The 19,152-nt window shown below is 29.4% G+C and overlaps 2 protein-coding genes across 3 annotated transcripts in view; one reads left to right on the forward strand and one right to left on the reverse strand.

The window, feature by feature from the left end:
* LOC112692589 (hemicentin-2-like) overlaps nt 1-19,152 on the forward strand; it is a 475,200-nt gene that overhangs the window by 304,029 nt on the left and 152,019 nt on the right. For both annotated transcript variants that reach the window (XM_025567313.1, XM_025567314.1), the window contains one exon: nt 1,368-1,467. The gene's annotated coding sequence lies outside the window, so the exon portion shown is untranslated. The remainder of the gene's footprint in view (nt 1-1,367; nt 1,468-19,152) is intronic.
* LOC112692618 lies at nt 14,571-17,091 on the reverse strand. Its single transcript, XM_025567344.1, has 2 exons — nt 15,944-17,091; nt 14,571-14,971 (listed from the first exon to the last, which is right to left on the reverse strand). The coding sequence occupies exons 1-2, from the start codon at nt 16,935-16,937 to the stop codon at nt 14,571-14,573; spliced, it is 1,395 nt and encodes a 464-aa protein (XP_025423129.1). The 5' UTR covers nt 16,938-17,091.

Here is a 19,152-nt window from a genome sequence, read left to right on the forward strand (position 1 = left end):
TAAAATCTAATTCAACATGGTAAAATAATGTGTCAATATGTTATATTATATTGTATAATTTGCAAAAATAATCTCTTAAAGAAAAATTTAAATTAAAATAAGTAATTTATACGTAATAAAAATTTATATCAGGAGTGCAATTATTCAATCATCACAAAATAAATGTCAAGTAAAACATTTCATTTAGACTAAATTTTTTCTTTAAAGTATATTTTATTTCTTAAACTGTATAAGTTCTTTGAATTTTCATTGATACAAAAAAAAAAAAACTTTAAGCATACGAAAAAAACAGTATACAATAAGGATGAAAATATGGAAAAAAAAAAAAGAATAAAATATTTTGAATAATTTGCTTACATTATTTTTATGTTTAATGATAAGATGTAGTATTAAACAAACCGATTTGACCTAAAAAATAAAAAGATAAATAAAAATTTTTCCTGTTTTTTGATCCTTAATACATTTTAAAATGTATAAAAATTAAAGACCAATAAATAACAACAATTTTTAAAACTAAAACCCATACAGTAAACGAAGTGAAAATAACTTGCTAAAAAAAATGCCAGCAAGATTCAGAGTATAATTATTGCAGTAATACCACCCAATGGATTATTACAGAATATGTAGTGTAATTAAAGGTACATTAAATAATATGCTGTATGCTCTGCGGTAATGATTATCAATATGAATAACCACGTAGTCAATCCTTCATTTCACTGGGCTAATTAGCTGATTAGTACCTAGTACAACAATATATTGTAATTTGCTTCGCTGCAGAATACATCGCATTCACATTATAGACTACAGTTATACGTCATAGCGTTAACGGCTGATTGCGCGTGTTCACTAAATTCCAAGCCGTTTGTAATCCATTGAAACCTGCGCAAAGTATTTTAGTGAAATTCGTTTATTTGTGTGTCATTTGAACCAACGCAATTATATATTTATTTACAAGTACTATAATATCGTGGTGTGCACAGTAATTAACATAATGCACATGTCTATCATCAAGTTAAATAGTCGTTATCCACTGCAATTAATCGCCAAAAGGTTTGATTTAATTACGTTTTGGATATCGAGTGCGATGAAACTTGTTCACTCTTTAAATACAAACCGCCCGCAAATTATTCAAAGGCTCTATTTAAACTATTTGAATATGACACTAAATGCAAATGTATGCTAATGAATGAACTTTATTTGGCTTATTTTATTATGTATACATTATATTTTTACTTTGTCTTAACCGAAAATGTTATATTTAAAATCGAATTGAATTCAAAAGTATTATTATTATTTTTTTATTTTTTTTTTTTAAATTGAATTCCGAATAAAAAAAAATAATAATATCATTTTTTTTTTTTTTTTAGATTTCGTTGGTACAGATAATCTGAGTTCACCATTAAACAATTATTACTTCAAAAAAATGTTTCTCGAATTTTGACAAGGACGAATTTGAATTACAAATCGGTAAGTTTCACACTTAGATGACACATATTATTTTAATATTGTTATTAAAAATGTCATTTGAAGTTTTTGCTTTAAACGTTATTATTCACAACATATGCAACAAATATTTATGCATAATATAACAATATCACATTCGTATATGCGAAAATTATTGGATGAATCAGAACAAAATAATTAAAATAAAACTGTAGTACATTGATATAGAATCAACAATGACTAAAGAATTCAAAAAGTTTTGAATCCATATAAAATGTAGTGTTGTAAAATTACTAAGCAACTTACATTACTATTGTTTGAGCGAGGTACCAAATCCAAAATTGGTCGGGGTAACCATGCTTTAACTGGTGCCGGATATAAAATATCAAGAACAAAAAAGTGGACTGCATTAAATTATAAAACCTTTATTATAATCAAAACGCGGCAACAACCAACGTATATAAAAATTATGTACTAACAAATGTTACTTACGCGGCAACAACCAACCAAGGGCGTATTTTATATATAATAATATAATAATTTTTATTTTCGATGCTGGCTTTAAAATATAAAATACCTATAACTTATACTCGTTGTAAACGCTATTTGTAATCGTTGAGCTGTCTTAGTTTTATACTAGTAGCTATAAATAAAAAATTAAAAAAATTAAAAAAATAATAACCTAAGAAATTATAATAAATATATTAACAAAATGACTAACAAAAAAGATATCTTATTTATAATTTATAGTTTAATATTAGTCTTGCATCCCTGTGATACCCATTTAAATTCAAAACTATAATAAGTGTATCAGTTCTTGATTTTGGTTTAAAAATATCAGAAAGGTTACAATTTTAGTCAGTATTTGACACCTATTGATGATACTCGTAGTATATTATTTGTAAAGTTCATTAAAAAAATGGTATCAGTGTGTGAGTTTTGACCATTAATGTTTGTGTGTGTGTGTGTGTTTGTGTATATACTATTTACTTAATGCCTGTTCACGTGAATATACTAATACTCTTAATAATAGTGTTAATAAAATTTGTTTTCTTCTGTGGATATGACAAATTTAAAATATCTTTTTTATTTAACTGAATTTTAAATTCCTTAATATCAATTGATAAACAGGATTCTAAGTTTCAAAAAAAATCAATAAATCTATTTAGCAAAAACATTATCTAAACATTGGCAACATTTAGGTTTTTTTTTCTATCCATCATCCATCATTTTTAAATTAATATATAATTAATAAGATTATAAGCCTAAAAACATAAATTGAATAAGTTCAGTAATACTTATCAAAATAATATATTTGAACTTATTTAATTTTTAAAATCATTTTGATTCTATCAACTGTTTTGCGGTAAAAATATCGATTGTTTTGTTATATTTTAAATATTTTAATTTTGGAATTATACCTATATTCTATAAGAAATGAAATATTATATTGATGATAAATATCATGTATAAAATGAATTTGTAACCATAAAATCAAAGCAAATTTCAAAATCAAACAACTATAGGTATATCTACAGTATTAAATTGCACTAAGATTTTACATTTGTTTGTACTGAAAAACCGACAATTTAATTATAGTTTCTATTTATCTCTTGGTTGAAATAACAGTGTAAATTATATTAGTTCAGTCTTAATTTTTTCAGGGCAGAACCTATGACTGTTACAACTCAATCTTCTAATTTTTAATAAGGAATATAAATAACGCAATAAAAAGTTTTCAACATATTTACTGATAATAAAAGCAATATATTTTTGTACAAAAAATGACTTAAAACGCATTAAACTAATTTACTATTTGCAATTAAATATAAAATTCACCAAACCAATGGTTAATGAGTTATACATATTTTTTATGGTTACCATAAAACAACCACTTTTTTGATTATATTCAGTTTTCTAAAATCAAAATAAAATGTGCTTACAGTTAGCATATATATATAACACAACGATAAAAACTGTGTATATATTTATATATAGTTAAATATGAATAAAATAATATAATTACAAAGTTGTATTATGAAGTAAAAGTACTCAATGCAAAAAAAAAAAAAAAAAAAATGCTGAAATGCTTAAAAATATGAGAACAAACGTGACATTTTCCAGTAACCGAATACAGTCATTATTTCAAAAAGGTTTTTAATTGATACTCAAAAGAAGAATATAGATCTTATGTGTAAATTGTTATGTTTGACACTTTTGGTAAATTTCTAAAATCATCCATTCTAAAAAATTATTAATTAAAATTATTATTTTACATTAAAATAAAGTTGATTATTTTCGATTCGATTTCCATGCAATAAATTTACGCAAGTACTTGTATTGTTTGAATAACACATTGTTTACACCAGGGGCGGACGCAGAAAAAAAATTTGGGAAGGGTTTTAAAAAAATACGAATAATTACCGTCAGGCCCGTATTTAAAAATTTGGCACCCCGGGCATATTATTTATGCCCTCTCAAAAAAAAAAGAAAAAAAATAAATAATAATAATATAACACTTATTATTTCGTCCATAGTCAAGATTCCTTAATATTAAAATATAACTTATAAATGAAAATCGTTTGATACTTTTTTTTAATTAACAAATTAAATAAATTATAATAAAACATAATATAACATAATAAAACATACTATTTTTTTACTTTTTTTTTATTGTTTTATTTTTTTTTCATTAGATACATCATTTTTAAAATTAATTTTGCTAAAATATTTTGCCACCCCTGAGACTTGACGCCCGTGGACATGTGCTTACCCGTACCCCCCTAAATACAGGCCTGATTACCATTATTTTGAAATAATTCACTATTGACTATAGATTGACTATTTTCGATCGTTATCACATGACCATACAACACAACATTAAATGTTTCCTTAAATTTTAAGGAAACCGTCAATCATAATGTACCATTGTAAATAATATTATATCGATTACGTATATTAACCTTATTTTTACTTAATGATAATAAGTAACTTACAAACACGCATTATTTTTACGAAGTATTGCCATCATAGAATTTAAAAAGTTTAAGTTTTAAGTACCAATACCTTTTAGAAATTTCAAATTTTTAACACTTTCGATTTGCGCATGCGTGATACAACTTACCTTAATTAATTTCGTCAAAAACAAATCACTCGTAAATATTAAAGTTCATCGTTAAATTACATATGCAAATTTTATAATAAGAAAAAAAAATTTTATACATAAATTGTTTAGAAAAAAATACTCTATCTGAAAATGTAAAAAAAAAAACTGGTGTTACTTTTTAAAAAAAAGGTAAGTTGTGTCGCGTATGCGCGATTCGAAAGTGTTAAAAATTTGAAATATATCTAAAAATGTATATTTAAGTATTATCTATCATTTAGTGAAAATCCCTTTCAATACAAGGTCATCGAACCGAAATATTTAATGGTACCTCTTAGCGTGAACACATTGTATACTCCTCAGTCTGGTTTTAGTAATGTTGTACTTCAAAATATTATCCACTTACATTAATCGAATGAAAGCATCCATTATGATTCACATATCATTGTTTATTTTAAAAATGGTTGTAAAATAACAGTATTACAATATGAAGGAGTGTAAGGTAAATGTTGAATTCTAGAAATATGTGTACAAAACACTGAAATGTAATGTATAGATTGCAATTGTTGAAATTACCTCTTGTTATAAACGATACAGTGTTCGTCATCGTATTGCTTTAAAATATCTCAAAATAACTAAAATAACTATAAATAATACAGCTACAGTTGCAAGTGTTTACGACAAAAATATAAAATAATGTTACTTTAACGCTATAATTTTGTTTAGTACAAATGTTTTTTTTTTTGCATTTATACAAAAGTAAAGATAAAATAACAATCAAGTGTACAAATTTATTATTATAAAGTTTTGTAATTTCTTATGTGGTATTAATTACAATAGCGTAAAATACGCACAATATTTTAAATCCTGATGCATCAATTCTGGGTAGTATATTATTGGTAATTTTTAAAAACTGATATTGTTTTTCTCTCTCCACTCTGAAAATATACAGAAAAATTCTTACTTGTTATTTTTATCCTAGCGAATAATTTTTCTGATTGATTATTTTTATCAGGAGTGAACGCAATAAAAAATTTCAAAAGATTTGAAAATGTTGATAAATATCATACTTTATTAAGTATTACATAATATTTAATATATGTTTATGTATTTAATTTGTATGTCTAATGGGAATGTTTGAAATAACATTTAAATTTTTAGATCAAGTCATTTTTTTTATTACATTTTTTTCTGATATTTTGGGAGGAGTGCTTGAATCCCTACCCATTTGCGTTCACGCCTGGCTTTTGTTCATGATTATTTTACTTTACTTCGAGTTAAAAAAAATTAAATTATATACTTCAAAAACGTAACTTTATGATATATTTCATCTAACTCAAGTCAAAAATAATCGTCTAATACGGGAATCTTCAAATTCTCCCATAATCAGACTATAGCCACGTTATGTTAATATTATTAAAAAATACATATCATGTAGACGTACAGTTTTTTTGAAATTTTGAGTTGTTAAATCAGTTATTTAAACTCGACTATCATGTTTCACTGATCATGTTCTCGCTACACGTGATCCTTTTTTTAGTAAAGTAGTTCCCTTTTTACTAAACATTTTTTATAACCGAGCTACCACTGGTGTGCATGGCCTATTACCGACTTCTATATAAGTATGAACAAATTACTAAAATACGAAACACTGTACTTTTCCTATCGAGTTCAGCAACTTCTGTAGTGCTAATGTTTCATGACATTCAAAATTCTAATTATCCCTTAATGATAGACCCCAAACCTTCAATTGATGATTCAGCTATATAGATAAGTTACTAAAGGGTTAATTATAATCGATAAATGATTTTCTGTTTATTAATCTAACAATGAAAACTGACAAAAAATATTATTGGTTCTATTTTTAATTATTACGTTAGTCGACAACAATTACTAAAAAAAAATCTTTATTAAAGAGAATTACTGAATTATGTATTGACCATCTTTTCGAATAAACTTTATTTAATATTTTCAGCTCATACAATTGTCTTGTGTATCATTTGATTTATTTTGTGTGTACTTCAGTTCATCTGAAACATTGTACCGCTTTCGCTAGCATTAAAATTCTATATACTGCAAACACTCGAAAATATATATGAACGACCGAATCAACGCACGTCTCTTCGATGGTAAGTTTGCATGAGGAACAAATTCCAAAACACGAAACTTTTTCAGATTTTTGAACGGTTCGTGCGATATCGACAATGCGGTTGAATAGAATTAAACGATATATTGAATTGGCTCGGACATTATATCGGATGGTTTTCATCCACGGGGACGGCACAAAACCGAAAGTTAGACAGTCATTATAAAGCTAAAAGGTGGTGTGGTCAGCGTTTGTGCTGTCGCGTAGGGGCGCGGTACATGCGGTAACATGTGTTCACCGAAACGGTTTTCTGCCTGCACACTTTCAATATTTTACGAGCATAGGCCAACGACGAAGTTGGGCAAATATTATCACAATATCCTAATTACTTTCCGCACAATAAATTCAAATGTAAACTTTAGCGACCGTACTTCGCACTTCATAACTCGTTCGCACACACCTCAACCACGACACGCGCATTCGGTGATATTTGTTTTACACACGTCGACATACCGTACTGTTACAATTCGTTCCGTGCACTCCGAGTTTGCTGGACCACCAGCCACCACGAAATATTCGCGACCATATTACGATATTACAATGTTTTGTTATGCTGCGTTTATTAACAATTCTTAGTGATTAAAATTGAATACTTTTTTTTTCTTTTAACATCCTGTATCCCGTACAAAACTTTAAATGTTTGAAAAGTCACCGAAAAACAATTCGTCAAACGTTCGTCGAATATAGATACTCGTGGGAAATGAAAAACTTGTAGGCGTTTCACTACAAAAACCAAATTGACCAATACATCTATAAACATAATTTAAACTATATTTTTTCTTTTTTCTTTGTCGTAAACACTTTACCCCTATCCATAATCAGATGCAACGAAACAATTGAAATATCAAATATTATTATCGATTGTTATTTTTTTTTTTTCGACAAACTAGAAATTCATTTTTAACAAGCTCATAAACTCTATTTTTAATTATTTATGTTTATAAATAAATATAAACAAAATAAAAAAATAAAGCGGTTAGCCTGGAGTATAATTATATTTGTAAAATATAATTGTTATACGTCAAGTATAGTTTTGTATGTATTTCTGCTTGAGTTATTAATTGTATGCATTCATTTCTATTCATTTAAATAGGTTCATACTCGTTTTGGTGTAATATTTTTATTTTTTTTTATTAACCTCGAATTATATATAATAAATCCATGTGAATAAAAATTAGGTATAATTACTATTGGTAATTAAAAATCACACACCTATTATAATAATTCAGATTAAATTTTTATTTTATACATATTTAATTTCCGGCAAATAAAACTCTAAACCCTAAATGTGACGATTCACTACGATTCCGGTGAATATATAATTATTATTTATTATATAACTATGCGAATGTAAATAGTCAGTTAGCCGGGTATATACGACCGTATAATCATGACGTGTGACCTCTGATGCGCGAGAATCCCACACACTTCCATGGTGAAGGCATATCCGAGTCACGTACAAAATAAAAAATATTTATCGAGTTGAGAGCTAGATTTTTTCGAGACAGGTGTACAAATCCCGAGTGCGACATTTTCGTTAAACGTATTTGACACATTATTTTTTTTTCCTCTTTCACGTACCATAGACTCTCGTTATACCGACGATGTGACTCAAAAGTGAATATTGTACATAATTATTATTATTCTGGTTGTGATTATATTAGTATGTGTTCACGGTTAAACATTTTTCCACGCTTCACAGTCAACGTTCATCTAATTTCGAATTGCAACCTTAGACGGGTTTTATTTCCAAATTGATGGATCGTACTGTTATTAATAAGTCATCGTTTATCTCTGGTCTCTGCCATCGTTCTTGTAATACACTTTTTCCGTACGTTTTTATATACTTCGTAGTTGGGTCCCGGATTATATTAGGTAAGCATTGCATTACATCAACATGTTTCTTCCTGTTTGAATTGACTAAGGACTGCACATGATTAATTTTTGACCACAGGTGACATTATATAATGCTAACAAAAAAATATTAAAATACTGAATATTAAAAAAAACAAAATATTATACCTATGGACAAAAGTTTACCATGGGCCGTTCCAAGTCTGTTAAAATGAGAAACAAAATATTCGTGTGATATAGGACTTACCGAAAAATATCTTGATTCCATCTAATGTAGCTCTTAAAATAATTCAGAACCCAACTTTGATGTGCCGTTTGATTTATAATATCTGAAAATATATTTATTGTAAACATGTCGTTTCGCTTCTAACAATATTCGTGTTCAACCGTAATACGTGTAGGTGAATTAGATGAATGACGCGTAAACATTTATATTTTACTGAACTATAATTATTTTTGATATCATAACTTATGCGTTTATTTTATTGTACTTTGTTATCATCTTTATGTTGAGACCTTAAGAAAATAATAGTCATAAGTTTTTTGGTGATTTAAAAATGACAACCCAAAAAAATTGACAACATTTTCCAAGTTTGGACATTGTTTTTACTTAAAAACTGTATGTACTGCAGACTAAATTATAATTGCATTTTTCTTCAAATATTTCGCGGTCCATGTGGAATTGTGAAAAATTTTTAGTTTAAATTTAATGTTGAATTTTTTTTTCGATGTAATTTATTTATCATTTTGCTACATTCTAGTTGTGGCCATGAAATCAAAAAAATATCCTCATTGTTTTAATTGTATTTAAAAAAACTTTTGTACATACGTTTTGCTTCCTGCCTCTCTGTAAACATTGTGTTGTTCAAATATTTATAAAAATAAAATGTAATACCATGTCTATAATAAAGAAATTTTTATGTTTTTCACCATACATTTTTATCCATTGTTAACATTTTGCGTATGCAATGTCGCTGAACATGTAATTGTAAGCGTGTAAGTATAATATGTTTTTATAATTTCTTGTATCATAATTTACCGTACATCTTATTACATCTCATATACACGCATACAGCCGTTTAATTTCTAATATTTGGTCCTTAACTGTGATAGCTTTTTTCCTTAATTAAATTTTTGTAGTTAGCCCTACCGATCTTGCAATTCGGACTGACCGCTAGTAAATCAAGCACGTGATTTTAATGCAGCCACCTACAATGATACTGATTCCTATTGAATATTTATTTTAATTTTTTTTCGTATCAATAATAATAGTGTATAGTTATAGTTATGTACTCATAACTGTGCAACAAACGATTTCCGTTTTATCATTGTGTTCTTACAAAACAAATATCACCCTTCACACCTAATTAGTTAAGATCCAACACCCATATGCAAAAAATGTCATGTAGATGTAACTATGCAAAACATCACCCAAGACTGCCCAGTTTTTAAAACATCCGAAATATCCTATCAGTACTAGATAACTTAGAATAAGCTCTTCATGAAGACAACACTATAAAAATTCTAAATTTCCTTAACGAAATAAATATTGTAAATAATCTCTGATGTATATAAATGTAATAACTTATACTTTGTTTATGCAAATGTTCAGTGTTATGTTTCGCGTAACCAGATTTGGTATGATATGTATTCATTTGCGAAACGGTTCTCAGCGACATGTGCGTTTAGGTTTCAGGTCGAATCTAATAGATTTTAATAAGACTATTATACCAGTATGTCATAGTATGTATAATGTTATTTCCGCTACCGTGCACACTCTCGATGTCCTCTCGCCGGACTGCAAGACGAAATTAATTTAATTGACTATTGCCGTGACGAGCAAACCAAATAATTACAATTGTACACGGAAAAGGATTCGGAGATAATATATGTATATATTATATCCCCGGCACGATATCATATGCATTGCGGTCGGTGGAAAATTAGTGGAATTTAGTATCCGTCACCCGGAAAATCGGCTCTGTTGCCTGTAATTGAACCGGCTGTCCTAAACCGTTGCACATGTTACGGGTGCAATTAAATCGCTGGAAAACTCGCTGCTGATATTAATCGAATCATTTAGTGACCAAAAATTATCAGTGTGCCGGAAGAAGATCGAACGGGATGGTCGGCCGTGGGTCCCGGATAAAGTGAACAGTATTCATGATGTTGCGGAGTGCGTCGAACCTTAGATATTGCATTTGATACGAGCGCCATAACAAAGGCAGGGAACTAGTTTGCTTTTCTTCGCATTGTCCCCGATAGTCAACATCAAAAACATACCACGTTTCTTCGTCAAACGAATCTGTATCCACTCGCGTTGCGTCATTCAAAACTGCGATTAGTAATTTTAATATCTTTATCCGATGCATATTATTAATATAATAGAGTGTTCCTATATTTTATAAATTTAAAATTGTCGAGGAAAGACCCTTTCATTTTGCAATTAATTTAGTCATTATGTCATACATCCTTTTCACACCGCAAGAGCGAAGAAAAAATTTCATTTAAGGTAGTTGGTTTTTCAAGTTTAACTCAAAAAATATTGACTGTATTGTAAAAATGTATGGAACTTTAATTATAGCCTTAACTAATGTATATAAAAAAATATTTTTTACCCTTTCTTGTAAATCTATTATTTTCTCACTAAAATAGTAAAATACAAATTATTTAATTTATTCGACAAAATTATTTTTTTACGACTATTTTCTTCATATATTTGTTAATTATGAAAATATATATTTTATATTACACTTTTTAATCTACTGGAGATGTGTCATCCCAGATATATATTCAATGTATGTATTTATTATATCCAAATTATGGCTATGATTTTTTGAAATAAACTTAAATTTTATCTTGAAATTTCAATAGAACCATCGTTTTTATAATACGATCTTTTTGGTGTTTATAATCGTTCAGAAAAACAACAATTTTTACCATAAAAACTGAAGATGATTTTTATTAGTAGTTTCAAATACACAGTCTGCGAGCCCATTCGATGTGACTCGCATTGAATATTTATTTGTTCAAAAATATTGATTTTTTTTTTCTTGTTTTATATTATATTTTTACAGTTTTTATATTTTTACAAAATAAGAGATGTCAAGTAATAAGTGCAGCTCGAAAATAAAAATAAATTATAATTATTATTATAAAAAGAAATCAATACACAATACAAAGTACAATTTTGTCATAATTTTAATCAATAAAAGAAATACATTTTGTTTTAATTTTTTTGTTTATTTTAGATTTCATATTAAAATAAATAAAAAAAAATTGTTTCGCGAACCTTTGACATAAATATATATAACCTGTTGGTAATTTGAGTTTTTTGAGACCACTTATCTATACTATTTCAAGTCCCTGCGTGCTTAACCATTTTGAATGACCTATGTGTTGATCTTAATATGATGTTTGAATATACGAGTAATTTATTTATACAGTGGTCGCCGCTTAATGTAATCACGTTGGTACGATACATAACTGATAACATAATCCGATTGATAACATTAAATGAAAATTATAAATAATAATAAAACCTACGTTAAATAAAAAAAAAATGAATAATGTAGTGTTGCGTCAAATTTTGTAATCATAATACATAGTTATTAAAAATATAACATTAAAAAAAAATTAAATTAAATGTAAATAAATATTATACATATGTAAAACGATTTTATTATTTAATTGTTTATCCCTCTTTATTAATCACTCAATAAAAATAATTGATGTCATCCAAGCATTTGTGTTGGTATAATAATCAACTGGTAAACATTTAACTGATTTAAAACAACGAGGATTTTTACGTTTCCCTATAACCAAAAGTTTTTGTTTTTTACCTAACATACGTGTACAACATAGGACAGTGATGCGCTCTTTTGCTATTTTACTGCATTTTGCGTTTTCATTTTTGAATAAATAAGTATGCTCAGGCAAGGCACGATAAATAATCTAGTTTCATCAGCATTATAAGCATTGTCGGGCGTATATTCTGAAATAATTTTTGACCATTCAGTTTTTATTCAATTTTCTGCTGCCGAGAAATCCGCGTATTTTTGTTCTCCGTACGTTCATTTGTATACAATATTTTCACGTTTTATCCAGCGATGAAACCATCCTTCTGAGGCAATAAAATTTTCTATACCCATTTTTTTTTGCAAGTTCTTCAGCTTTTGACGCAATATTGGACTATTAATGCGTGCATCATTTTTTCTAATATTAATAAACCATAATGTTAATGCTGATTCGATCTGTTCTTCTTTCTCACTGCGTATCCTCTTTATGTTTGGATTTTTAAATAATTTAGTGTTGCTAAATTTTCTATTTCAATACGTTTTTTTAATAATTTATACAATAATGGTTGGGAAATTTGTAGTTTTATAGCTGCTTCTCATTGTCCCATTTTTGGTAAATTGTCGTATCGTTGTAGTATTAAAATTTTATCATAAATTGTCAGGTCACTTATTTTTTGTTTTTTACTCATTTTTACTCACACGCGATACAGATACATACAAACGTGATAATGGTCGACGGGCAGCAACGATACTATCTTAATGCTATATGAACGAAAGGTAAATAAATATACGGTAAATAAATAACGGTATAGACATTTATATTCGAGACATACGACGAAAACTTTGATTGTATGTTACAAAATTATGATTTTATGACCTCAAACTGATAATATTATGAGGCTTATTGATTACAATAGCCGTCATAATTTACACATATAAGTATACATCCGGCCCGTACTTATACTTTTCGATAACAATAAACGTTTGATAACATTAACCGCGATTACATTAAGCGGCGACCACTGTATTTAATTTTTTGATGATTTTGTCAAAACTGATCGTCACGATATCGCGCTTTCGCCTATGGGGCTACATGAATTATTTTCATTATTTAATAATTGAAATTAAATATATAGTATTATTAATTTAAAAACAAAATTATTTTGTTTTTCTGTTCAAATAAATATTTTTACCAGTCAAATTACAGTGGGTTTTCAATTTCGAATCAATTCAATTTTTCAAATCGCAACACTAATATTACTATCAAAAATATCTTGGAACGAGATTTACATAATATGTAAAATATACAAAATATGCTCGTTCCGCAATTTATGTTCGTATAAAAATATAAATTTACACAAGTAAAATCTGAATTTATTTTTATGTTTTTTTTTTTTTTTTACTTAATAATAGAAATAAATATCAACTTGTAAGTTTGGTTTTCTAACTAAAAAAAAAGATACAAATGTATTATATTAAAATTTTAAAACAAGTCTATGAAATACTGAATATGTATAATATATATATATATATAATTATAATAATTTATGTATATAAATGTGAACTTTTCCCGGTAATATAACTATTAGTATAATATTTTTCATATTATTAAATTTGTTTTTCAGAAAAATTAGTTATTTTAAAATGTTTTCACAATTTCATCAAAGTGAGTTACCTTAACCCAAACTGTTATATACACATGTATTTTAGTAAAAATAAATTGGATCAACTTTAGCAGTATACAATTCTTTTTATACATTTAATATTTAAAGTAATAATTGCATAAAATCTAAAAAATGGGCATTTTTCTCAAAATATTACTTTCTTTGTGTTCTTTTAGATTATACAAAAAGAAACATTGAATGTACGAAAAATGTATTAGAATACTTTTTTAGTGAATAACTTCTATAAAAAAGTTCTTGAGGACTATTTAAAAAAATCAAAGCTTATGCGTTAATATATAAAAAACTACAAATTTTTTCTTCATTTTGAGATTAGAGCGCATTCTGTTATTCATGTTACGTAAAGCTCAAATTGTGTAGATCTTATATTTAGCACCGTAGAAAAAATTCTCATGAGGCATTCCTTAAATTTTAAGTCTTGAAAAATAACGACACTTTAATGTGTATTTATATGTAATTGTATACCATTCAGTAATCTTTCTTGATAAAATATGATTATTCAAGTTTTCCTCCACATTTTCAGTTAATTTAACTGACACGACGCATCACTCGCTGGAAACATTTTCCTCTTCGATTTCATCGTATAAATCCTCAATATTTAAATATTTTAATTTAGTACGTTTATTGTTTCGGTTGTAATATGCTATGGTGTTGAAGAACTGTGCCATTCTAGCCGGAAATTCGCAATTTTGAGTCGACAAATATTCGATATTGAAATTCGTTTTCAACGCCGCGTGTAATGCAATACCGACTTTCAATGTTAATGGATTATTATTCATTTCCAATGCACGCAATCCTTGGTCATATGCTAATGATTCAACTATATTTACGCCTCCGACCTCGGATATGTTACAAGTACCAATCCGAAGTTTAGTAAATGGTTGGGTTCCAGACGCTAACGCGGATGCTAAATATCTGGCACCGATATCCGTAATGTTATTCATGCCTAGACCGTTAACAATACGCAAACAATTAATATTAAGTTAGATCAAGATTCGATGGGATATATTTTTAATCTAATGCCGGATCCAGTTAGAATCGACTTTCGTGTAGTTCTTTCATAACAACTGTTTGTGTTCTGAAAGTTACGCTTGTGTTTTATTTGATTTTTCATTAAGTATGGACCCGACAAAAAGCTCAATCAGTATTCACAGCCACGCGCAATTTCATTTCGTTATAAAATGATCGACGTTAAAAAAAATTTGAAATTTGTATCTCACATATAATCAATTCGTTAAATACGGATTCAAGACGATCGCCCCTTCCCCCCTCCTTAAAATACGTCCATGTATCCAAGTATGGGAATGCGATATTGAGTTTCAGAACGCCAAACGAGTGGTTTTATCGGAAAAAAATTCAAACTGCTAATCCTATCCCCCACCTCCGGTTGAAATTCAACACGTTGTTCGTCGTTTCGCCCGATTGTAAAACCGTCGGCAATCGAAATACGGTAACCCAATGTTTCTCAACCGATGTGTTACGACATACTGATGTGTCACCGGTTAAGTACAAATGTGTCACGTGAAATATTAATATTGAATGACACAAAATGTATGAACATTGTTGACACTATTTAAAAAAATTAATGGGTATTTGATATGATTTCTATGATGAATAAAAATATATTATCAGCTATCAACATTAAATAAATATTATCATTATCATAATTATAATTAAAAAAACGTTGGTTTATCTATATTTATTTTTAAACAGTGTATACTATATAGTATATTTATATTTTACATTATCAATTAATTATAAATATATAATATTGCCTATTATTCTTATTTTTATTTTTGTGTGTCACAAAGTATGAAACATTTTAACAGTGTGTCGCCATAATACAAAGGTTGAGAAACACTTCGGTAACCCGTTCAAAGCGCTTTCATTTTCGTGTACGATCACTCGAGCGCCGTACCTAAATTCAACTCGATCGCCGGATAACCGTTTCGCCGCCTGGCCACGGACATGAACGCCAGCGATTGGACGCCGTCCGCGGCCACGCCGTTATCGCGTAGCGTGACCGACCGCAATGAACGGGCCGTGGCCGCGTAACAGGCCACGGACGCGGCACCCGCGCACTTCAGCCAGCAGTGCGACAGGTCGACTTCCTCGAGCCGGTCGCACAACGCCAGGTGTGGCGATAACGTTTCGAACCGCGTCGCGTCCACGCGGCTTCCCGTGACAGCCAGCGCGGTGAGACGGGGCAGCGCGGTCAGGCCGCGGCCGAACGCGTCCAAATCGGCCACAGTCAGCCCGTGGTACCGGGCGCCTAGCGGTGGCAGGCCGAAGCACAGGCTCAGCGACCGCAGCTCGGGCAGACCACCGAGCACGGCGCCGACGTCCGCGCGCACCGGGTCGCCGAACGTGCTGTCGTTGCGGTCGGCCGGTTCGGATGTGCGCAACTGGCCCACGCGCAGCGCGGTCACGTGCCGGCCGAAGACCAACAGCTCATCCGGCCACCCTTCGGCTGTGCGCCCCGATTCCAAGTCCTCTACGGCACGGCTGGCCAGCTCGTTCAGGCACACGGTCCTGGCCGGCTCAGCGACAGCGGTCACGGGCGCTCCGATCGGTCGCTGTCGCAGTGGCAGTTGGTTGAGCCGCCGGCGCCAATATTCGTCCACGAGAACGTGTTCGACCGTGGCCACTGGCAATCCGGTATCCAGCGTCTCAGCCAGGTACGCCGCGTTCGTCGGGGTCAACGCGTCCATCAGCGCGCGCGGGAACAGTGCGAAATCGGCGGCCATCGCATCCACCGTCAACGTCCACAGTGGCTTCGGCGTCCGTCGCGCCCACCCGAAGTCGTCCGATCTGATACCGTTACCATCCGTGGCGTCCGTGACGTCCGACGACTGTCTCGCGGAAAAAGCGTGTAACGTTGACCTCGGTATCGTGTGCGGTATCCATGCCATTGTGCCCCGTCGCTAAGGTCTTTAAGCGGTTATTTTTTGATTTTTTGGGAATGAAAAAACAACTTTGTTGAAACACTTACCAAAACCGTGCTATCACTGAATAAACTCCCTCTTTCGTTGTACACCGTTTTCCAAACAGTTTTTCGCCACCTATCCTACCTACTACTACTTTACTCCTTTATATCACGTGAATTTCACTTTTTTACTAAAAGTCATAACAAAATAATAATTAAATTTCGATAAGACTTATTTTATTTTGTTTGAAAGATTTTATAGTACGTGTTCTATACGTTGATAGTAACTACGGTGACGTCACAGACGGTTGACCTAACTGCATCCAATTCAGTCAACGTAATTCAAAAATCATATCGCTTTTTATTTTTTTATTTTACAGTATTTTCGAGTTTGACCTAATAGCTCTATTATAATATTTCCCTGTTTTCTTTACATAATTATAGATTATTAGTGGTTTTGAGAACGATCTCAGTGATGGAGGATAAAAATAAAAACATCTAAATGTTAAGCATCTAACTAAATGTTATGAGTGTACATTTGTTCAAAGGCATGTGTATTTGTAATTGTCTCTTACAACTTTCATTTTCATATATGAAATAGTATTTACATAATAGTGTTAAGACACAATCCGTGCAAATAATAAAAAATAATTGTATTTCTTCATTGACCTATTTACCTATAACAAGTGTATTGCACACACGTATCAATTATTAGTTTTAAATTAAATTGGTTATATCTATCTATATTATTTAAATATTTAAAAAAAAAATATAGCCAGTAAAACCATGCGTTGAAAATTTAATTATCTAAATAATAACGTTGTCTATTTGAGGTTAAAAATACAATGTTTATTGCTCTTCCTCAATTCTTGTTCTTTTACATTCTTTCCAATCATATCTTTACTCTTCAACTTGCCCTTCCAGCTTCATTACTTAATCTTTTTAGTGTAATCTCTGTCTAATATATTTACGTAATTTAGGTTAAGCTTTAATATGTAACAGCTTTACTAAATACTTTAAAGTAAAAGAAAAGAAAAAAGCAATTAATTCGGTATTTCAAGAATAATACTGTTCTAGTATATTTGCTTAACCATAATATAGTTTACACAATGAAACTAATATCTTATTACGTAATGTCATTGTTTTGTCTTTCTTAGATAAATACTTGTAAATCCATTGATGCTCTTACACTCCCATCTACTTTATTTTAAGCTATAGATAGGAAAAAAAATAACTCAAGGCATTAGATTAACTCAAGCTTCTAGCAAATAATTTAATTTAGATAAAAATCTTTATGTCGTATATACACATAGAATAAAATAGGTACCATTAATATGTTATATGTTTCATAAGTATCAGTAAATTTCTTTATGTTTTATAATAATTATTTTTATAATTTTTTTTGCATTTATAAAAACGAAATTTCGTAACTTTATATTCTTTATAGATTGAATTGATAAACAATTATTTTTACACATACTCGTATGTTACTAAATTATATAAAATATTTTACTCATTACTTCAATAATAAATGAAAAGTGTTAAAAAAAATGCTATTAATCGTAGTCGATTAAATATTTATATTATATACAATAATGTATTATATGTACGTATATATTAGATATATTTTTTTTCATGTATTATCAAGGTCTTTCATTTGAAATAAAATATTATAGTATATTAACATTTAGTTTTAATGAAAATAAAACAAACTTTTTTTTTTTTAAAACAAATAATAATAATACCTACAAAACTAATAAATAAAAAGGAAAACTTTTATAACTAAAATAGTGTAGAAACGAAAATGATAGTTTGGGTAAATGCTCAGTGCCATAGTGATTATTAATATCAAGTAATTTCTATATATTGTTGGAACTTGCATCAAAACAATAACATTTTTTATCCATGATCTATGTTGAATAAATATTAAATATATAATACATGTTTTCTAATTGAAGGTGTAAATTTACTAATTTAAAAATTTCTTATAACGGAACATATATATAATGAAGTGATGTGGTGAGAAAGGAGTAATCGAGAGATAGTATTTAATATATACTTTAAATCTGATCAATCAGAGTATCACTTTATATTTATACGAAATACATTCTGTAGACAATGCTATTAAGTCCACTGCACCAAATGTTGGTATGTGTTTGTGGTCGTATATTTTTATTTATTTTTTATATACAATTTCAATA

The sequence above is a fragment of the Sipha flava genome, unplaced genomic scaffold (assembly GCF_003268045.1).
Source record: "Sipha flava isolate LNK unplaced genomic scaffold, YSA_version1 75_pilon_pilon, whole genome shotgun sequence".
Lineage (NCBI taxonomy): Eukaryota > Metazoa > Arthropoda > Insecta > Hemiptera > Aphididae > Sipha > Sipha flava.

Bases quoted from the DNA above. Each gene is read 5' to 3' on its own strand.
- LOC112692618 (XM_025567344.1), bottom strand. From the start codon at position 16,937: ATGGCATGGATACCGCACACGATACCGAGGTCAACGTTACACGCTTTT. The intron at 14,972-15,943 runs GTACGGCGCTCG...TTAACGGTCTAG, and splicing joins GGCGATCGAGTTGAATTTAG to GCATGAATAACATTACGGAT.